General features: G+C 41.3%; 1 protein-coding gene across 2 annotated transcripts in view; it reads left to right on the forward strand.

The window, feature by feature from the left end:
* LOC134538288 (purine nucleoside phosphorylase) overlaps positions 1 to 22,518 on the forward strand; it is a 66,438-nt gene extending 43,920 nt beyond the window's left edge. Inside the window, exons 3-6 of one of the 2 annotated variants that reach the window (XM_063379464.1) lie at positions 4,553 to 4,731; positions 8,119 to 8,294; positions 10,101 to 10,291; positions 19,463 to 22,518. In XM_063379464.1, coding sequence (XP_063235534.1) covers positions 4,553 to 4,731; positions 8,119 to 8,294; positions 10,101 to 10,291; positions 19,463 to 19,722 — 806 coding nt within the window. In that variant the 3' untranslated portion in view covers positions 19,723 to 22,518. The remainder of the gene's footprint in view (positions 1 to 4,552; positions 4,732 to 8,118; positions 8,295 to 10,100; positions 10,292 to 19,462) is intronic. The other variant, XM_063379465.1, reaches the window with a different exon arrangement.
* The last annotated feature ends 1,371 nt before the right edge of the window (positions 22,519 to 23,889 follow it).

Raw genomic sequence — 23,889 nt, forward strand, 5'->3', positions numbered from 1 at the left:
GGAAGAAAACGCGTCCTGAGTGGCTCGGTCAAACAAGGCAACGACTTCTCCCGCAGACGGCCGCCAATCACAAGGAGGAAACCGCTTTTGCGGGTATACATTGTTGCAGTCTAACATGCGTTCAAATTTCGGCTGCAGGTTCATCACGATCAATTAAGTTTTAAAAAAAACCTTAACGTAAACTAGGAGTTTGTAAGGCGCCCAGCGGGTTGATTATGAACACCAGCGAGAACTTTCGTTATTTTTCACGCGCTAACGGAACACGTACCGCAAACGGTGAGTATGAACCACCTTGCGATACGTGTTTCGTTATCTTCCGTGTTATCTCTTAGTTGCGGTACGAATCCATGACATCAGAGGACAAGCAACATTTGAAAAATTAACATGTTTCTTTAAGAGTCTGTTTAGTCAGTCAAATATATATATTTAGTTGCAAAGAGTATAAATTGACTTTTTTTCAATTTCCTAAATTCTTAAATTAAGCATTTTAAATTTAGATTTTCGCGTTTCTTAGTGGTTTTTATTAAAGACGTGGTTAAATATTTCGCGCAAGTGCTGTGGCAAGTCCTGCGTGTTGCCATGCAAACACCACTGTAGATCGTTAAAAATAATGTCCATGTGCTAAACTAATAAACAGAAACGGCGTTAACGTTCACGTGATAAAAATAATCACAATAACTCTAACCTTACATTAGTGTTTTATGTTTAATTTTACGGCTTTATATCATTCTCGACTCTATTTTAAATTATATTGTGCCACTATAATTTTGATTTTCAGATACCATAAGGAACTTTAAATAATAATGATATCACATACCTTCGTCGTTGCGTTTCACCAACAGCAATACTCGTGGAATATAACGAAGCTACGTTGCGATAAATACCGCCTTAAATGTGTGCTCGTACTCAAAAGTTGCGGTATATATCGTCACAACGTCATCAATATTCGGTGTTTAACGAAAAATGATGTGTTCGTATTCACGTTGCTTCTTCTTGCGTTATTCTCCACAACCTTCGTTGTTTACCGCAATTTATAACGCAAAGTGTGTGCTCGTAATCAACCCGCAGGGCACCCGTTAGGTGAAAAACATTTTCTGTTGTATATGAACCGATAAAAAATTATTTGACAAAAAAATTATATATATAAATAAATTTCATCTTTGCTGTTTATTGATAATTTTAGCTGAAACAAATTAAGAGACCACAAAAGAAAAATATAGTATTAAAATTCAAAAGGGCGTAACTACAAAAAAAATCTGCCAATAAGTCTTAGTGTTTAAGTTAGTTAAATATTTAACTCATAAAACTTTCATCAAAATTCGAAAAAAAGTTTTTTTTATTGATGCCGGCACAAACAAATAAACAGACTACAATTTAATTAAAATATAATATTTTTTTTAGATCCTAAGATTGTAGATGGCCTTTTTCCAATTATTTTATATATTTTAATTTCACCCCAAACAGTTTTATTTTAAGTAGGTAGGTTATATGTTGAAGCACTGACAGCAGAAATTGTAAATGAAATGTCTCTGTATACTGTTATATTAGAAACTCTTTATTATATCAACAATGTTATTTCACCAAGAACACGATTCGCCTATATTTGATAGATAATTACAAATATTAATTATTAAGTACTAATACGAGTGGAGAAATGCTGGGTCAAAGTTCGGGTGCATTGTTGGAAATGTGAATTTCATTGCCCGCCACTAGATGGCATTTATGATTAATAGCGAATAAGATAAATTTATTGCAACGATTTGCTGAGTGTTACATGCAAACTCTTTGATGTAATTTTTTTTAGTCCGATTTAGATCATATGTGATACGCAAATAGTTACTGTGCTGCAGATGCTGTAAATATGAATCTTTTAAATAACATGTACAAGGCGTTATTGCCGCATTGTTGTACATATTACCAAGGTTATAAAATTTATTTACCCCACGTTGGGCGCCAATAATTTTCTGTGAAGAGTTTTTAGTGTCTTAGATAAACTCTAAGACTAATAGAAATTATGAGATGAACTGTGGAAGCAAATATTGTAGAAGAAAAATATAGGAAACTCAGGCCATTTAACATGGCGAGCACTGGTGACACATGACTGCAGCGATCCTAGCGGCTTTTCCTGCAGAACGCCCGTGAAATTCAAATTTCCATGTATTATAATGGGCGATTTCGGCACATTTTTTCTCTCGTCTTTTGAAAACTTGTTGTCATAGCGAAATGAATTTACCATCCTTGTATTTGTATTAAAACAGTGTTTCATAACCAGAACACGTTTATTACAATCTACAAAGATTTATTGACTATAAGATATGAAAAAACGATGTCATTTCAAACATAACGGACAAACTAAAGGACACAGATGAGACAGCATTTAACAATTAAATATACACTATATCGTTTATTTCGTAAATATTCCGCGAAAAAATTAAAAACAGGTAATTTCCTACGGAAGAGTTCATCTGGGAAAAAAATCTAAAATATACAAAAAATAATAATAGATACTTGTTCCAAAAACAAAAGTGAGAATTCTCAATATCGCTAGTTTTATCTAACTATTTACAAAAATTAAAGTAACTTAAATGTAGCTAACACAATGTAAGAAACTGTTCAAAAAAATTTACAGTACAATAAATGTAGCTAACCTAACCAACTATTTTAGTTTTTTAATGTAGCAAACAAAATTTTCACAACTATTGAAATAAGTAAATACTGATGAACTCTTGAAATATAGCAGTTACGTACAGTTAAGTCATTAAATAGAATGAGAGGAACTAAATAAATACTATTTTTTATTTTTTTTTTTAAATTTTTTTTTCAAATAAGCATCTACTTAAAAAAACATAAAATATCTTAAAATTATTTTAAAATTGGTTTACATTGCAGCAAAAAAAAATTGGTTGTCTGTAAAGTCGGTTTACGGACGATAGTTTAACGTGACAACGTCATAACAAAACATTGATGAAATGATTGATCCAGAAAAAAATGAAATATATTCGGCCTGAGACTGAGCCGTTATAGGTTTTTGCAACCAAATCATTTAGGCATTAAAAATATTATATTCTTTGAGGAAGAATTTTTTTTCTATTTTTCTATTTTTTGTATGATAAAATCTACCTCTGCATACTTTTATGAATAAAATTGAATCACTTTTATTGAATTATCACTATTTTGTATGGATACAAAGAAGGAGTGAAATGAAATCTACAATTTAATTGATCAATTTACTATTATTTGCATTCATTAATTCAAATATATTTATTACTTTTGTAGTGTCGCGCGCGCCGTATTTATTTTTACAAAAAAAAAAAAAATACTGCGGCCGGGATTCGATCCGTCAATCTTTGGATTGGTAGTGAGCGATGCCAACCGCACGGCCACGAGGCCATATTAATAACAATTGTTTCAGATGCTATATAAATATTTATAAAAAATTTGTTTTGTGTTGTGGAAATTTTAAAAACGTATGTAGTACGCCCGTTTTTATAACACGATTTTATAACAAATACGCATCACAAATATACCAAACTTATTTATAATGTGTTACAATATTTTTTTAAAACATTGTGCAAATGATACCGGGTGTAATTTGAATTATTATGTGTGACTGTAAAACACCATTGTTCGTTAAAAAACGTATTTGAATATTCAACATGACTTTTAAATAACCGTACCGATTGTGCTCAAAATCGGTGGACGATCGTTAAAAAACATAATATTAATAATTACGAAAATATGATTGAAAAGTCAAATCGATGGTTGTTCCAATCGAGTGGAAGAGAGATGCCACGCATGCGTACAATGAGCTTAACAGGACACATCCGTAGTGGGACATCCGTAGTGGGACAATGTGCGTTACGGGACACTTTATCGTGCGTGCAGCCGGCGTTCATCGATTTATTAGACGTTGTCACGTCAAAAAAGTACTTGAGAAAATTAGAATAAACAAATTTAACTCGTGTGACGGTGTTGCTATCTCCAGGATTTTTTTACCGTAACCATTGCATCGAATGTCCGCTATAATGCGTTGGAACCAGTTTCTAGCCTCGCGCAAACAGTTGCTTTTTTCTGTTTCCTTACTGGTATTCGGTTTGAATTCAAAATTCACAATTCAAAAGTCTTTACTGATTCCCATTACGTACAATACACACATTTTGGTACGGTGGCACGCCAGCACCCCGTGCTCTTTTGCCGTTGGAATACAGGAGCAAGTCGCTTGACACGTTTTAACAAATGCATACAATACAACTATTACTAACTATAACATGATGGTACAAAAAAAACATCGGCATAGTATTCGGTTTGGACACGTTCTGGAATTATGGCCCGTGAGTCAGGTTACGGTCGTGTCCCCGACACGTCGGTGCTTATTCACCACCTCGCCCGAACGTTCTGGAACACGCTGGACTTCGCCCGAACGTTCTGCAACACGCTGGACTTCACCCGAACTGTTTGGAACACGCTGGTCTTCACCCGAACGTCCTGGAACACGCTGGACTTCACCCGAACGTTCTGGAACACGGTGGGGGGGTCTTTCTTTCCCCTGCAGGATCGCTGGCGGACTCGCTGGAGGACAGGCAGAGCTTCTCGTACGGCAGCATCCCCGACTTCCCCGTGTCGACGGTGAGTGGCCACGACGGACACTTGGTGTTCGGCCGGCTGGACGGCGTCGAGGTGCTCTGCATGCAAGGGCGCTTCCACTACTACGAGGGCTACCCCGTCTGGAAGGTGACGCCGCAACTCTGCTCTCCGCATCTCAGCTCTCTTTGGCGGTGCTGCCATCTGTGGTGGATGGCGCGAACCAAAAGTTCACAAAGCCAAAGGTTTTTTTTTCACTTTTATCGGAGCTGTTTCTTTATATAATTTCATCTTTCGCTCTACAGATCTAATGATTAGATGGTTGACTAGGCTGCTCCGGCAACGAATTCTAGCGGTGGGTTCGGAAACTACGTGTGGTTCTCGTCAAGAAATGTAGTTTAAAACACCGTTTGTGGATATATTTATCACGTGTTATAGACGAAACCATGTAACTAAACTTGAAAAGGCATGTGTATTTGCTTTTAAATGCTATTCCACACTTCATGATAATTTTTTTTCTTTTATTCGTCATTACTTTTATCCAAAGACTATTTCAAAAATTTTGACTCGATACCTCCCTGATATTTGTTTTTCTGCCACAAATATTTTCAACAGATATCGTCATAGTGCAATATCACGGGTGTATAAAGACGTGCAAGTGATGACAATATACGAAATATTTGCGCACCTTTTTTTACATCCATGATGTTATACTAAGACAATATCTGTTGAAGATATTTTAGGGCAGAACAAAATATGCAAGGGAGATATGGAGTTAAAACTTCAGAAATAGCACTTAGGAATAAAAGCGTGCTAGTCTTCCATTACTTGCCGAAGATGTTTAACATCTAACCTCAGTAACGAGCAAATTCATGTGTCCTCGTGTTGCAAATATACTTAAAATACGAATCGTGGTCACGAAATTCAACGCAGAATTCTTTAAAATAATGCAGAGCGTGTTAAATACACGAAAATTGTGTTTTCAACAAAATTCCTGTGCGAGGATCACACGTAGTTTCCGCACCCGCCGCTAGAATTCGTTGCAGGAGCAGCTACGTCAACTATTGGATCAGTTTATTACCAGTCCAAAATTTTAATTATATAATGAAACGTCTCCGATAAAAGTCAAATATAATAGCACAAATACTAAAGCCCAGCTTTGGACAATATTTTTTTTATTTAAAATACTGCCCATCTTATTCAAATTCATTAAAAATTAAATATTATAAGGTTTCTCTTTGTCTTTATGAAATTTAGTTCGTGCCATCCGCAACAGTTGGCAGTGTTTACACATTCACAAAATTACTGCCGTATGCGAGCTAAGATGTTACACATCAAAGTTTTTATATCCTATAGCAGATTCTCTACGCTGTCGGAACAATCCTTCAGAAGAATGACACAATAGTTTAATTCTGTTTTAATGTTTCCTCGACTGGTAGACAACTCTTATCAGGAGAGGGGAGTGTTTGTCGAGCCGGAAGAGGGGAGTGTTTGCCCAGCCGGGAGAGGGGAGTGTTTGCTGAGCGTGGAGAGAGGGGAGTGTTTGCCCAGCCAGGAGAGGGGAGTGTTTGTCGAGCCGGAAGAGGGGAGTGTTTGCTGATCCGGTAGAGGGGAGTGTTTGCTTAATGTAGAGAGAGGGGAGTGTTTGCCAAGCTGGGAGAGGGGAGTGTTTGCCCAGCCGGGAGAGGGGAGTGTTTGTTGAGCCGGGAGAGGGGAATGTTTACTGAGCGCGGAGAGAGGGGAATGTTTACTGAGCGCGGAGAGAGATGAGTGTTTGCCAAGCCGGGAGAGGGGAGTGTTTGTCGAGCTAGAAGGGGGAATGTTTGTCGAGCCGGGAGAGGGGAGTGTTTGCCCAGCCGGGAGAAGGGAGTGTTTGCTTAACTTGAAGAGAGGGGAGTGTTTGCTGAGCGTGGAGAGAGGGGAGTGTTTGTTGAGCCGGGAGAGGGGAGTGTTTGCCCAACCGGGAGAGGGGAGTGTTTGCTTAACGTGAAGAGAGGGGAGTGTTTGCCCAGACGGGAGAGGGGAGTGTTTGTCGAGCCGGAAGAGGGGAATGTTTGTTGAGCCGGGAGAGGGGAGTGTTTGCTGATCCGGGAGAGGGGAGTGTTTGCTTAACGTAGAGAGAGGGGGGAGTTTTGCCAAGCCGGGTGAGGGGAGTGTTTATCAAGCCGGAAGAGGGGAGTGTTTGCCCAGCCGGGAGAGGGGAATGTTTACTGAGCGCGGAGAGAGGGGAGTGCTTGCCAAGCCGGGAGAGGGGAGTGTTTGTCGAGCCGGAAGAGGGGAATGTTTGTCGAGCCGGAAGAGGGGAGTGTTTGACCAGCCTGAGAGGGGAGTGTTTGCCGAGCCGGGACAGGGGAGTGTTTGCCCAGCCGGGATAGGGGAGTGTTTGCCGAGCCGGGAGAGAGGAGTGTTTGTCGAGCCGGAAGAGGGGAATGTTTGTCGAGCCGGAAGAGGGGAATGTTTGCTGAGCCGGGAGAGGGGAGTGTTTGCCCAGCCGGGAGAGGGGAGTGTTTGCCGAGCCGGGAGAGAGGAGTGTTTGTCGAGCCGGAAGAGGGGAATGTTTGTCGAGCCGGAAGAGGAGAATGTTTGCTGAGCCGGGAGAGGGGAGTGTTTGCCCAGCCGGGAGAGGGGAGTGTTTGCCGAGCCGGGAGAGAGGAGTGTTTGTCGAGCCGGAAGAGGGGAATGTTTGTCGAGCCGGAAGAGGGGAATGTTTTCTGAGCCGGGAGAGGGGAGTGTTTTCCCAGCCGGGAGAGGGGTATGTTTGTTGAGAAGGGAGAGAGGGGAGTGTTTGCTTAACGTGGAGAGAAGGGAGTGTTTTCCAAGCCGGGAGTGGGGAGTGTTTGCCCAGCCGGGAGAGAGGAGTGTTTGCCAAGCCGGGAGAGGGGAGTGTTTGCCCAGACGGGAGAGGGGCGTGTTTGCTGAGCGTGGAGAGAGGTGAGTGTTTGCCAAGCCGGGAGAGGGGAGTGTTTGCCCAGCCGGGAGAGGGGAGTGTTTGCCCAGCCGGGAGAGGGGAGTGTTTGCCAAGCCGGGAGAGGGGAGTGTTTGCCCAGCCGGGAGAGGGGAATGTTTGTTGAGAAGGGAGAGAGGGGAGTGTTTGCTTAAGGTGGAGAGAGGGGAATGTTTGTTGAGAAGGGAGAGAGGGGAGTGTTCGCTTAACGTGGAGAGAGGGGAGTGTTTGTCGAGCCGGGAGAGGGGAGTGTTTGCCTAGCCCGGAGAGGGGCGTGTTTGCTGAGCGTGGAGAGAGGTGAGTGTTTGCCAAGCCGGGAGAGGGGAGTGTTTGCCCAGCCGGGAGAGGGGAATGTTTGTTGAGAAGGGAGAGAGGGGAGTGTTTGCTTAAGGTGGAGAGAGGGGAATGTTTGTTGAGAAGGGAGAGAGGGGAGTGTTCGCTTAACGTGGAGAGAGGGGAGTGTTTGTCGAGCCGGGAGAGGGGAGTGTTTGCCTAGCCCGGAGAGGGGCGTGTTTGCTGAGCGTGGAGAGAGGGTAGTGTTTGCCAAGCCGGGAGAGGGGAGTGTTTGCTGAGCCGGCGACGAATACCCGCAGTGCGCCATGCCGGTACGGGTCATGAAGCTGGCCGGGGTGACGCACCTGGTCGTCACCAATGCGGCGGGAGGCCTGGGCGACGGCTACAAGGTGGGCGACATCATGATCATCAAGGACCACATCAACTTCCTGGGGCTGGCCGGAGTCAACCCCCTGCGCGGGCCCAATGACGACAGGCGAGTACTGCTACCCGCTGACCCGCATGCAGTTGCTTTCGTCGCCTCCGTCCGTACGTACATCACGTGACTTGCAGCCAATCATATCACCCGAAAATGTTCATCCATACGTCCGTCCGTCATAAGCTTGATTGGTTGCTGTCATATCTAATAAACACACAACTTAGAAACACACAAGATAGGAATTTTCAAAGCTATGCTTGTCCTAAGTTGTGTGTTTATAACTTATAACGGTTCCAAGTTATGTTTTTTTTTTCAGGTCTCTAAGTTATGACTATTCTGAGTTGTGTGTGTGTATCCCAAGCTTGATAACTTCATACTTTGACGGACGGAGATGAAATTTTTACCTCCAAATGTCTGCAAGGGTTTTGCATGTCAAATTTAGTTTACATTATTATATTTTGTAAGTCGTGTTTCAACACATTTCAAAGATTCTGTTTTGAAACAGTAAATTTCCGATTCACCCAAGTGTAATTAATCACGCACGGTAACTATGAAAATGTTTGAAATAAATACCAAGAGAGAAAAACATTTAGTCTGACGAGTTATGAGTTCGTGGCTTACATGCAATATAGATTTTCTCGAATTTTTTTTTTGAAGTTTTTTCAACAGCAGGCAGAATGTATAAGGGAAAATATTAGGATGGACTAACAGAGTGTTGTAAATCGCTCGGCAGTTTAGTTTTTTTTCTTCCAAAATTTTATTTTTCGCTTTTATCGGAGCAGTTTCATTATATAGTTTAATCTTTCGGGTAACGAATCCTAATGGCAGGCGCGGAAACTAAACGTGATACGCGTCCAGAAATGTAGTTGAAAACAGTTTCCGAGTTTCTAATTATAAGTGTATTTGCAGCACGAGAACTTATGAATTTACTCGCTACTGAAGTCATATGTTACACGTAACTGTTGCGCACGTATTTCATGCACTAGATAGATGAAATTTGGTAGGAGTAATTACTGAATACAAAAACGAAACTGAGCAAAGATGTGCAAGTCTCAGAAAACCTAGACAAGATGGCGGACTCGCGTGATCCATTCATGGTCGTCCATCTTAAGTACCTACCAATTCAAACTCGGTGGTACTTAACTTTGATAATAGTCCAATCTGAAGCACGTGTCTTTACCCACTCGGCCATCAAGGCATCAGGAACGCGTGGCATGCCTTAACGTCAGCGGACGGCACGTGACTCCAGTGGCCGTGCGGGGCCGCCAGCCATCGCGGTCTGGGTCTCTCACGTTCGCAACAATGTGAATTCGGGGACGCACCACAACGCCGAAATACCACAACGCCGAACGTAGTACAATAACGCCGAAAACCATAACGCCGAAATGCCGAATTGACTACAACGCCGACAGCTAGAAAACTGCTGTGTACCACAACGCCGAATCACCGCAACGCCGAAATACATTAACGCTGAAAAAATTATCATTGCAGGACTGCCACAAAGGTTGTGTTAGGTAAGGTTTGCACACGAATTCATTCAGTTGTTTTTCAATTTGCTCCTGTCACGCCCCCCCCCCCCCCCCCCCACCCCCCCCCCCCCCCCACCCGCCCCGCAGCAAACATTTTTCGACGTTACTGTATTTCGGCGTTGTGGTACACAGCAGTTTTCTACCTGTCGGCGTTGCGGTCAATTTGGCATTCGGCGTTATTGTACGTTCGGCGTTGTGGTAACGACCCCGTGAATTCGTTCGTCGCCGAGGTCAGAGGTCGACGGCGCGTCACACCGCGCGGGCGCCTGGAGAGTCGGCGGGTTGGTGGCTGGGTGAGGGAGGGTGTGTCGTTGTGACGGCCCCGACTCTGCAGGTTCGGCGTGCGCTTCCCGGCGCTGAACAAGGCGTACGACGAGCGGCTGCGCGCCGACGCCAAGCGCATCGCCAAGAGCCTGTCCTTGGACAAGCACGTGCACGAGGGGGTGTACGCGTGCGTGGGCGGGCCCAGCTACGAGACCATCGGCGAGCTGCGCATGATGAAGATGATGGGCGCCAACGCCGTCGGTGAGCATCAGCCCGCCTCCCGCCTCCCTTCGACGACGACGTCACAAAGCAACTCAATGCTATCACTAGAGACCTGAAAAATTCGCGGGTTCATTTCGTGTTATGATAAAATTCAAATAATTATACCTTAGTGCTGCTTCTGTCATTGGTTCATTTTTAAATCTGGAGGACTGAGGACCAATTAGAGACCCTCACTCAAAGAAGTGTCGAATCACAGGCCGCCCAGTCGAGACGACTCACAAGTCAGCAGCCAATGAACAGTTGGCATTTGCCCGAGTGTGTAGAGGATATTGGAGTGTATCCTGTAGGTCATTGAACCCGCGAATTTTCTTCCTGTCTCTACCAATTAGTAGAGACCTGCAAAATTCGCGGTTTCGATGGCCTTCAGGATAGACTGCACATACCCCTGTACACTCGGGCAAATAACGCGAGTTCATTGGCTGCCGACTTGTAAGTCGTCTCAGCTGGTTTGTCTGTGATTCGATCCTTCTTTGGTTGTGGGTTTATAACTGGTTGAGATTCGTCCAGATGAACAGTAAGCCAATAGCAAAATTATCTAAGAGGTATATGTGTTTGAATTCTATCCTATCACCGAATGAATCCGCGAATTTTGCAGGTCTCTACCAATTAGAGACCCTCACTCATAGAAGTGTCGAATCACAGGCCACCCAGTCGAGACGACTCACAAGTCAGCAGCCAATGAACAGTTGGCATTTGCCCAAGTGTGTAGAGGATATTGGAGTATATCCTGGAGGTCATTGAACCCGCGAATTTTTTGGGTCTCTAGCTATTACTAAACAAAGAAAATGTTACTTACCTTGATTTCTGAAGTGAAAACTTCTATGAGAAGTTTTGGATAGGGAGTAAACTCATGTAAGTCGTCATCGACATGGTCACGTGACGTGTGCCAGCTGTGTATGTATGTATGTGTGTGTGTATTTATTTATTCTCAGTGGTGCGCGCGCAGCCAGTACACATAACACAGGTCGACAAGTAATGCACGCGACATATACCAATACATATCTTATTAATACGCGTCTTCTGTCCCTGTACATCAGTGCTGTGCATATGTGAATCGAATGTGTGTATGTAAAATTTATTCTTCTTTTTATTTAAGTCATTATGATTAAGAAATTTTTATGCTTTCGTTATATTTCTCAACTGCACAATTTTTTTTAGAGGTCATATTCCGCCTATTCAGTTGCCCCTCCTTGGTGATATCTCACCGAGCAACCAGCCAATCGGAGCGCAGGAACTCTGCTTTCCCGCTCGCGCGTGCTGTGCGCGATCGAACACTCGAACCCTCACACCTCATAAAAGTACCGCGCTTTTTTTTTTTTGACGTGATAACGTCTTGTAAATCGATGAACGCCGGCTGCACGCACGAAAAAAACATGACTCATTGTCACGTTCCGCCTGAGCAGAGCGTGCAAGAACAGGCCAACCACCGTGCGAGAAAATCTTTTATAATATCAAACAGGTTAAGGCGGACTTTTTAAAAAGCAGCAATTTAAAAAAATTTGATTTATTTGTCCAATTTCGTCCTTTCAAATTAACAATTTATTGACATTGATTTGATTTCAGTTTATTTCTATAACTATTTGTTCGTGATTATATTTAAACAAATTAGTCCAATTAAATTTGCAAAAACTGTTAATAATATTTGAAAATTAAAAGGTATGCAATTTTTCATCAATGTTTTCTTATGACGTTATCACGTAAAATTATATCGTCCTTAAACCGACTTTACAGATAAAACCTCCTTTTTTTCAAAGATAAAACTTTAATTACTAAGATCCCGAAATAAATTGTTACCTGAGTTCGTCGTAAATTTAAGGTGAATTAAAAAAAAAATGGTTGTCTGTAAAGTCGGTTTACGGACGATAGTTTAACGTGACAACGTTATAACAAAACATTGATGAAATGATTGCATACTTTTATGAATAAAATTGAATCATTTTAATTGAATTATCACTATTTTGTATGGATACAAAGAAGGAGTGAAATGAAATTAATCTACCATTTAATTGATAAATTTACTTTTATTTGCACTCATTAATTCAAATAAGTTTAATACTTTATCGAAGAGATTATTTTAACTAAAACTTTTATACATGTTTGCTATTTAACTTCTTCCAATCTGTGCTATTCTGTTAAGGATAGGACGATGATAGGAAAAGTAGGAAACGAATGGGAGTGTTTCAAGTTTAATGTGGCTCGAAGAAGTCAAATCGATGATTATTCCAATCGAGTGGAAGAGAGATGCGGCGCAAGCGTACAGTGAGCGTAACGGGACAATGTGCGTAACGGGACACTTTTTCGTGCGTGCAGCCGGAGTTCATCGATTTATTAGACTTTGTCACGTCAAAAACAACAGTGTAACAGCTACCTGCCGGTCACGTGACAATCTCGTGTTCGCTGGAGGTTGCTGAGGGCCTAGCAACTGTTCTCGGCACAGTGAAGAGGAGAACGTTTTCCAACGGCTTCCCACTACACTTTTTTTTTTTTTTGAAATTACCGTCAATTTACGGACATTACCATAATAATTCACCTGAAGTAAACGAACAGTTCTTCGTAATTTCTGACAACTCGGTCTTCCTAAATACAACGCCGTGAGTTCAGTTCTGTTTTTTTCCCCCTCGTTGTAAACATGATAAACACGCACGTTGAAGATAACAGTTGTGATTTTTTCCGTAGTCTTGAACAGCGTTTTGAATGTTTTGATTGTGCATGCCAAGATTATTCTAGTGGATTCATTTTCGACTTGAGTGAACTGGTAACACCCTTAAATCTGCGAGGGTAACGATAACATTTACGAAGATCCGTGGATAATTTGCAACCAGCATTCTTCGTAAATTTAAGGTGAAGAAATTTTTAAGAGTGCACGATCGCACACAGCAAGCAAGCGGGTAAAAAGAGTTCCTGCGCTCCGATTGGTTGGTTGCTCGGTTAGACATCACCAGGTAGCGGCAACTGAATTAGCGGAATATGACCACTAAAAAAAATATTGTGTGGTTGAGAAATATAAAGAAAACATAACAGTTTCTTAAACATATTGACTTAAATAAAAATAATAATTTATTAGTTCAGAATTTATGGAAGGTTGTATTAACGGAGTGGCGTTTTGAGTATACTTGCAAACTTATTATTCTTCGGAAAAATATTTGACAGTGCTGAATTATCTGGGTAGCAGTGAAATAAGCATGGCTACCATGTGCATATGTGCATACGTGAGATCGTGTGTATTTTTGTGCAATTGAAACTGGGGTTATGATTTTCAACACTCATACCTTTCTGGCTATGCAGTTTCTAAATTTTGGAAAATATATATATATATAAAGCACTTTAACATAGTGTCTTGGTTTTTCCGTATCGGACAACAAATAATCTCAAACATGTATGGTGGATATTCACAGCAACGAACGATTAAAAAAAAATCAAGGTAACCAACATTTTCTTTCTTTAGTTATAGCATTCATTGAGTTGCTTTATCTTCCTTGCTTTGTGACGTCATCAATGAAGTGAAACTTCTTTGCTGGGGGGCGGGGGGGGGGGGGAGGGTGTTGTGATACAATTTTCTAGCTTTACGAAAATTCCGATCGCATGAGGGGTATAATTAGCTTCGTGTTTGGGGAACCGGTTAAGGAGACTACAGGGAAGGGGTAGAAATTACTCAGAATTATTGCATACTTGCACAATAGCATACTTGCATACTTAAACACTAACAACCTTGCACACTTGCACTCTTGCATACATACACTTTGACCACTTGCATACTTTAATCATTTACACTTGCATACATACATAATTTAACGCTCGCATACAATACCTAATAACGTAATTAACATCTTTCACTTCTATCGCACGTGGACTCCAAGCATACTTTTTTTTATTTATTTTTACATTTGACACGGTTGAACTTGTAAACTCTTTGAGTGATCGAACTTCAACAAAATGAAAAAAAATATATATACATACAGTGCATAATTTTTGCATAGTTAGCTGGCAAAGTTGTTTTTTTTTTTTTAATCGATATTGTGGAATTTTTTTATGGACAAAGAAAACCAAATGGAATATATAACTGAAATTTTTCGGGTTTGAAGTCAATGCTGGTATCTACTGCGCGGTGTAGTTTAAAATCCTGTCAGAAATTGAGTCGCATTATGGTAACGGCTACAAGGCGTAGTCTTTCTTCGAAATTTACCTAAAACACTCAATTTTAAAACTTCCCAAGATATCAGAGTAGTGCTTGTTTACGAAAATCATTTAAGAATACTCTGATGACGAATGAGTAGATTGAAAAAGGCTAAAACATGTGTTTTCAGGACAATGTTTAAGTATGAAACTGCCGGTAGAGATTCTGGAAAGCACTCAAGGTACCTTTGATTCCCCTTTATCATCATTTATCCGCCGTACAATGGTACGGTCACCGCTCAAATCTCATCGGTGCCGTATTCACGACGAGAAGATTGCGCGCAGGTTCAGAGATTTGCGCGTAGAGGTGATAACGCGCTAGAAACACCAGCGAGCATCGCACCTATCATCACGCTTCGCTAACACAATTAGGGGCCATTCATTAATTGAGTAAGAACGATTTTGACCATTATGACTCCCCAGCCCCTTCTTTCTTAATATTTTACCTCGATTCTCTAAAAAAAAAAAAAGTTAAATATTTAAATGCAGTTAGAAAAGGTTCAGTTACACCATATTTCAACACTGCAGCGAATAGTTCAACAACAAAACATTGAGTTGTGAACGACGCCTTGTTAAAGCTGTGATTGTTCGGTACGACCAGGTGCTTCTTGGTGGTATTGATGCTTAAAACTCTTGCGTTACCAATTTTTTTTTCCGCGCAGGCGAATTTTGACACGTAGTCAAATGTTACGTAGGATTGGCTTCTACCCCCTTCCCCCCGACCGTGGTAAGGTCATGTAGAGATTTTTTTAAATCCCCCTCCCTCTCGGGACCCATGCGTGATTAATGACCCGGAAAAGCCGGGCCTCTTAATGCATTAAAATTGTTTTTATTATTATTATTTAAAGCATGATTACGAATATTCATGTTTTTTTCAAGTTTGATATTTTCTGCAGCGACTAATCATCATCATCATCATCATCATCATCATCATTATCCTTAATTGCTTCCAGCCTGCGGCCGGTTCAGCAAATTAAAATGCCTCCATCGTCTTTTCTCACTTCACCATTCCTCCTCCTTCACTCTGTTCCCTTCATTCTCCTCTCTCCTACAATCCTTTAACTCTTCCCACCTCCTCCTTGGTCTTCCTTGTGGTCTTATTCCTTTGTATTATTTCCAACACCATCATTTTCTTGGGAAGGCTCTCTTTCCCCCGCCCCTCTCCACACAAATTCTCTGGACATGGTCATACCAACTCATTCTTGCTTTTTTTTTTTCATTATCTCATTCTATTCCTGTGCTCCTTATCTTGCTTGCGCCGTCTCATTCCTGATTCTGTCTCGCCTCGTGACTGACAACATAATCCTCATAAAGTTCTTACCTGTTGCTCTGATCTTCCCAGCATCTCTCTTGTCTGCAGTCCAAGTTTATGTCCCATAAGTGACTATGGGCACATAGATAGCCACTATTAAAGGGGGTACACTGTAAAAGATTTTTGTAAATGGAACACCCATTCATGTAAAATTACATATATTTGTAAATTTGTACATTTACATGGAAAAACCCCGTATCACTACAAAATAGTGTTTGCAGTAACACTGGGTTCGGATTCTTACCCGGGCATTTATGCTTTGTGTTGTCCCAGTACCTCCAATAGTTGAAGTTATTTGTGAACCATTTCCCTGAACAGCTTTCCAGTATTAACTGCTCACATAATAAGCATGATGAACAAAAAGTCAAATAATTGAATATTCTATTGTATTTCCACAGTTTAAAAAAAAATATATGCTTGAATGAAACATAAATTTAAATATATAATTAAGCGCCAATTTTCGTAAGAAATACTCAGTACTATCTCGAAAAACGTATTTCATACACGCAAAAATAACCTTAGCCATATCTTTCTTGTAGTGATACAAACCATTTCTTGGCAACTGGTTCCCAAAGAAAAGTTTTGTAAAAGTACAGATTTTTTTTTCCTGTGTAAAATTCCAAGCGAAATTTTAGTATCACGGGTTGTCCGCACAGTTGGTAACACTAAACAACGCGCAACGGGGATATCACGAAAGACATCTGCCATGGAACACAGTAAAGAGACAGCCCAGCATTTGGCTGGAGTTATTTCGGTAACCGTGGAAAACTAAAATCAGGAGTGGCGGACCAGGGTTCCAGCCAAGGTTGTCTGGAATGTGAGTCCAGTGTCTTACAACTGCGCCACCTCGCCTCGTTTTAGGTGAATTAATCCATGCTTAGCTTTTAAGTGATAATAGGGAGAGAAAAAAATTAAATTCAAGATGTGATCAAAAAATATAGTGAATAATTTTATTACGAACAAAGTAATGACCTTACATCAAACGTGAACTAATCTCCTTCTAAATACCCACCTTGGCTAGCGATTAGCACGTATCCCAATGTTGGTTCCATGATTGGAAGTATTTCTGGAGGGACTTTAGCTGCTCTGTTGTGGCCCTCTCAATGTCGGGAATTGCGTCAAAACACTTTCCTTTTAGCACGACACATTTTTCTGGTCTTCGTTTCGGAAACAAAACTTAATGTTGACGTGTTGAACGAAATACGTTATTACGGGATACGGGACTTTCGCGAATTCATTTAGTCGCAAGTTAGAATGCAAACCTTCACACTCCCGCACTGTGATCGTGGATTGGACCGCAGTTATTTGGACACGCCCCTCCACGGCCGTGAGCCAACGATGTTCAGCTAGGAGAGAAGTAAGCGGATCAGGTAGTGCCAATTAACGAAGGATAAATACCCTCGCCAGGAAATCAACTAATCGGAAAAGAAACATGGGTTGAGCACATCCATGACTTTGAATTCTATCCTGAGGCCAGACGAATCAGCCGAAATTTCCGGGTCTGTATCCATGATGCACGACAGACAGGGTGAACACGACCTCACTCTTCCGGCTCTGGAAGCCGACTGAAAGGTCACAACTTGTTCATACTTGACACCGACTATCTCCACGGTTCAGGCTATCAGTCTAGCGGGCGTCAGCAGTTGCTGCTACAAAAATTCGTTCACCATAAAAAATTTTATCACACCTCGTACCTATACACTACACAACGTAATTATTTATACGCAGGGACTGGAAGAATTTGCGTATTCAATGACCTCCAGGATAGACTCCACGATCCTGTGCACACTCGGGCAAACATCACCTTGTTGATTGGCCGCTGACTTGTGTGGCGTCTCAACTGAGAGGCTCGTGATTCGACACTTCTTTGAGCGAGGGTCTCTATAATTCGGCCCACAGTCCTCCAGGTTAACAGTGAACCAATAGCAGAAGTTGCATAAAGGTACAATCATTTGCATTTCAGCATACCGCGAAATGAATCCGCGAATTTTTCCGGTCTCTATGTATACGTTTGTAAGTAGAGACCGGAAAAAAATCGCGGAAACATTTCGTGATAGGCCAACACCTAAACAAATCAGAGGCGTAGCCAGGCGGGTTTTAGGGGTTTAACCCCCCCCCCCTTAGCACCAAATCTTTAATTAATTTCTTATTCATCACTCAAACAAATTTCATATTAAAATTAATAAAATTTTTACCATTACAATATTTAAATTTAAGAACCGAAAACTGCTAAAATAGCACTACTTTACACCTTAAAATCCAAATTTTCCTGGGGGAGGACCCCCGGACCCCCGCTTTAATAAAGGGGGGCCATGCTTCTTAACACCCCCCATACACAAATCCTGGCTACGCCACTGAAACTAATATACCTACCTTTGGCAAAGCTTCTGTGATTGGGCTACATTTTATCTGAGGAACCGTGAGCAAATTTGAAAACTCTAAAAGGAAGAAATTGCCGCATTACGTTTAACTAGGGCCACGCATATTTCGCGAAAAGAATCCGAGACTAGCTGAAAGTTAAAACCCTGTAGCATCGTCTGTGTTGAGTGATTGGGTGAGTTTCTTTCAGGTATACAGCAATTATTACAACACCATTCACAGTAATTCAGCGTGGAAGCAAACGTGTCCTGAGTGGCTCGGTCAAACAAGGCAATGACTTCTCTCGCAGACGGCCGCCAATCACGAGAGAGAAACCGCTGGTGCGGGTATTCCTTGTTGCAGTCTAATAGGCATTCAGATTTATTCGCGAAAACTGCAGTCCCCTACGTTTAACCTATAGTTGAGACGTCTCTCGAGTCAGCAAGCCAATATTAACAGGCGTCATTTTTCCCGAGTGTTTAAAAGACTTTTGAGTGCATCGTAGAGGTAAATGAACGCGCGAATTTTTTCGGTCCCTAGTTGTAAGGAATCCAATAAATGTGTGATCTTGTGGTGACGATGTCTGCAGCGACTAGTGCCTAAACGTCGGGCACGTTGTTTGCACGGAAGTAGCTCAAGCCAGAATCCTGGCCTCGAATGCCTACGTCCCATGTGTCCAAGTGTACGAGCTTGGCCCACAGTCCTCAACAGCAGAAATTGCATAAAGATAGAATTATTTGCATTTCAGCATATCGCGAAATGGTTCCGCGAATTTTTCCTGCATCTTTTTATACGTTGTAGGGAATCCAACAAATGTGTGATCTTGATGCGAGGGTGGCTACAGCAACTAAACTTCGGGCACGGAAGTAGCTCAAGCCGGCCGTTCCCTGAATAGCTTTACAGTATCAACTGCGCCAAAACAAAATAAACGAAACTAAATAAAGTCCTATTATTGATTATTTGATTATCTTTTGCATTGTTTAAAAATATATATAACTTTAATGTAACATCAATTAGAATAGTTTCCCTTTGTGTTTGTGATATATCGTTCGTAATATCCGACACAGATGGCAGCACCGTGTTTTTTTTTTTTTTTTACACATTTCCGTTCTATGACTTCCGTCGCATTCCCGAAATTGCTCCCACCAATACCGAAAGATGAGATGAAACACATCAAAAATAAAGTTAGGTTTTAAGGCGATTTCGACTGAATATACCCGGAATTCATTAATGGTCCCTTTCTGTTTAGCAACTACACCCATACTGGTCAGCATGACAGCGTGTTCTCCGCCCCCGTGTGCTTGCAGGCATGAGCACGGTGCACGAGGTGATCCTGGCCAAGCACTGCAACATGACCGTGTTCGCCTTCAGCCTCATCACGAACGAGTGCATCGTCGACTACTCGGAGAAGGGCGAGGCGTGCCACGAGGACGTGATGCAGAACAGCAAGGACCGCAGCCAGGTGCTGCTGCAGTTCGTGTCGCACGTGGTGGGCCACATGGCCTCCACCATGGCCCCGGAGGAGCCGTCGACGACGATGACGACGACGACGACGACACAGACGTAGGCCGATGGGGCCTCCGGGACGTGGCGTGACGTGGTTAGAGTCTTTTTTTCTGCCGCTGCAACGCCTAAAGACATTCCTCAGATCCTGCTTGATGAATTGGTGACGTAACCCGTGAGTAGAGACCGGAAAAATTCGTGAATTCATTTCGCGATAGGCTAAAATACAAATAGTTATACCTCAGTACTGCCTCTGCTCTTGGCTCACAACTCACCTGGATGACTCTGGGCCAATGAGAAACACCCGACCAACGCTTTATCGAATCACAGGCTGCTACATTGGGGCGTCTCACAAGACAGCAGCCAATGTGTGGGTTGACATTTGACCGAGAGTACGTATAACTACTATGGAGTTCATCCTGCAGGTCATTGAACCCGCGAATTTTTCCGGTCCCTACCCATGAGTTAAGCTGGGCGCACAATCGAAAGAAAAAAATTAAAGTAACAGTAGGTCGTGTTCACGAGATTTGACCGTAATGTCTTCCAACCGGGTCGTTACCACAACGCCGAACGTACAGTAACGCCGAATACCATAACGCCGAATGCCAAATTGACCGCAACGCCGATAGCTAGAAAACTGCTGTGTAGATACCATAACGCCGAAATACAGTAACGCCGAAAAATGTTGATGCGGGGAAGAAGGGCCACAGGAGCAAAATGAAAAACAACGGAATGAATTTGTGTGCTAACCTTACCTAACCTAACCTTTGTGGCAGTCCTGCAATGACATTTTTCGGGGTTAATGTATTTCGGTGTTGTGGTAATTCGGCGTTGTGGTACACAGCAGTTTTCTAGCTGTCGGCGTTGTGGTCAATTTGGCATTTCGGCGTTGTGGTATTTCGGCGTTGTGCGTCCCCCTTCCAACCTACTGGTTCACAACAGCGCACAGGACGGTCGTACGCACGGGAGGGAAATGAACATATATTTTATTTTCGTTACGGACGCATGGAGCAACAGCCGATGAGAGTAGAGTAGGTTGCAATTTTGGCGGGACTAGAGAACTGTTTGTATTTACCAATATTACTGTAGCAAGAAATTGTTGAGATATTAAAATGCTCAGACTTTAAAAATTAATTATTGCTTTTACTTGTAAAAAGTCACTGGCAATGAATTAAATGAAAATTAAAATTGTTTCGTGAGTAGAATAGTAAAGTAAAATTTTTTACGTAACCCAAATTAATTTATATATTGAAAAAAACTGTGTTCACAAATTTCTGGTCAAATATCGTGCGATAATTATTTTTGGTAGTTAATATAGTTATCTTCTAACACTACAAACATGTCAGATACATCGAGAAATTTCACTGGCTGAAATGAACAGTAAGATTTCAGTTGTGAACCGATTTCGCACAGTTCTTGTGCGCAGTCGTTTGCTTGGCCTGCTGTGCTCCTGTTGTGTTTTTTTTTGACGTGAATACGTCTTTAAAATTGCTTCCATAATTGGAGGCAATTCAAAAAACGAATGATAACAAAAGTCGGGGGATACCGTTTGGTGTTGCAGCTACATATCTATCATATCCATCCAAAATTTAATTATACCACTGGATAGCTAAAGGATCAAAGAATTCGTTACACTAAGTAAGGACTGTGACGCATCGCGCGCGGTGGAGGGAGGATGTGCCGCCATTTTGAGTTTTTTTTTTTTTAGTTGTGGGCCCAGCTTTAGAGCTTCCGTGGTTGAACACAGTCCCTGCCATACAATACCGTCCTTAAAAACTGCTCCCATACTGCAAACACTACCACACACTTCGCTCAATGTTTCGGGTGGCATGCAATCATGGCTCGAACCATACGCTGGACAAAACATTCCGTTTTTAGTAACTGTCGTGTTGTCTTACAGTCGTGATGCTTTTTACTAGGTGACTCAAAACAGTTACAATTTTCTGTCGTTTGAATATCCTATGCAAACCCCCATAGGGGTTCTGTGAGAAATTGCCAGACGTGGCAGTGCTGGAAACGTTAATTTTGACTTTTTTTTGAGGACTTGTAAATGATTCTCACAGTTGAGAAATGCGAAAAACTTGCTGTGAATACGTTCAGTAGATTCCTGTAAAAGCGTGTTCATTTCAAACGCACCACAGCTAAATTTCCGCTGCGGGGAAAACGGTTCGCTAAGGTTCAGTATTGCGTGCCATGTTGGATATTTACCTTTCTTGTGGTTACTAGTGTTTACAATCTGTTCCTGCAAATTTATTTGGTCACAGACGTCACGCACCAAATATTTACGAAACTGATGTGTTTGCGAGACGTAACATTTCACGCAGTAAATCGTCACCATGAACATTTTTGTGTGACCATAGATAACACTCAGTAAATATCTTTTGAAAATAACAATTTCTGAAGAAACGTAACGTTCAACAGAGATATTGTGATAAATTGACACGAATGTCCTAAAAGACGGAATTCCAATTCACCATTGTAGAACGTCTTTTTTGTACACGTGTTTTTTGACTGCCCTGTGTTCATCACATTTCAAGATGCCAATATCAAATGTTAATAATTTTGTAGCAGATAAGCTGATCAGTAAAGTTTGTAGATATTACACTTTTTGCTGGTACCTTGCTACGGTAAAATATGTATAGGGTGTGGGTTAGGCGTTCTGACTTTGTGGAACTTACCATCACTTAGTGACAATCAGTATTTCCTGGGTAAGACTGCAGTATGTTTGCTGTCGTGAGCAAAGCCTGGGTAATATAAGTATATGAATGTATTTTGATATGAATGTATTTTTCTTTGTATTTAAATGTAGAGGGATAGTGTTATACAATTTTGTTACAATAAATGATACATTTTATAGAAACGTGTGTGTTTTTATATCTATGATACCTATCAAAAGTTATTTGAGCAGTTGGTATGTATTTGTAAATAAAAATAGCCTACCTTAAGATTTATTGTGTGTGTTATCCTCACACAACAAATTTGGTTAATTAGAGGATTTGGATTTTATTGTTTGGTGGTTTTAGAAAATAAAAATGGCTGATTTTCTGAACATAAATTAAACTTCCGTGATTATATTTAAACAAATTATTTAAATTAAATTTGCAAAAACTGTAAATAATATTTGAAAATTAAAAAGTATGCAATTTTTCATCAATGTTTTCTTATGACGTTATCACGTAAAATTATCGTCCGTAAACCGACTTTACAGACAACCCCCTTTTTTACGTAACCAAATTTTATCTAAATATGGCAGTTAGCCATATATCAATATTTCAATGAGAGGGAAAAAATGATAGCTAAACATTATTTAAAACTGCAGGATGTGATTTTGCTCAAAATAAATATTAATAAATTAAATTTATATTTCAGAAAGTTCTTAGGTTTAATCCTCTACAATGATAACTACGGCATTGGTAGACAATTTTAATAAACGAATTTTTTAAAATAATAATTGATTGGAACCATATAACTTTAGAGATTTGAAAATATGTGGTATCTTAAGATAGTTTCTAAAAGAAAAATATAAACAGGATAATTATAAAGTCCGTGAAATGGCTAAGAATTATGTAACAAATTATATACCACGTGAAAGAAAAACTCTCAAAGTTTTATTTCACTAGTTATAAATGTTCTATGTGTCCACCTTGCATCACACAACACACATCTAATCGATAGTCCAATTCTGCCCATACCCGACCCAGAATATCAAGAGTGATGGTAAGAGCAGCTGCTACGATGCGGTGTCTCAATTCGTCAATGGTAGAGGTGGAACATAAACACTATCCTTGATGTATCCCCACAAGAAAAAATCGCAAGGTGTCAAGTCCGGTGATCGTGGTGGCCACGGGAGTAGCACTTGGTCAGCAGCCGCCCCACGGCCCATCCAGCGATGTGGCAACGTCTCATTCAGATAATCTCGTACCACATTGTGGTAATGAGGTGGAGCACCATCTTGGAAGATTAAGTCCCTGCTATCAGCTTCAAGTTGTGGCATAAGCCACAATTGCAGCATGTCGAGGTAGGTGATACCAGTGACAGTTCTCTCAGCGAAGAAGAAGGGGCCATAAACTGTCTTGTTTGACATGGCACAGAACACGTTAACTTTTGGCGAATCTCGGACGTGTTCGAGAGTTGCATGTGGATTCTCTGTCCCCCATATGCGTGTGTTGTGTCGGTTGACTCTTCCTGAGATGAAAAGTGGCTTCGCCACTGAAGATTAATTTGCTTGCAA

This window comes from Bacillus rossius, chromosome 13 (assembly GCF_032445375.1).
Source record: "Bacillus rossius redtenbacheri isolate Brsri chromosome 13, Brsri_v3, whole genome shotgun sequence".
NCBI classification, from domain to species: domain Eukaryota; kingdom Metazoa; phylum Arthropoda; class Insecta; order Phasmatodea; family Bacillidae; genus Bacillus; species Bacillus rossius.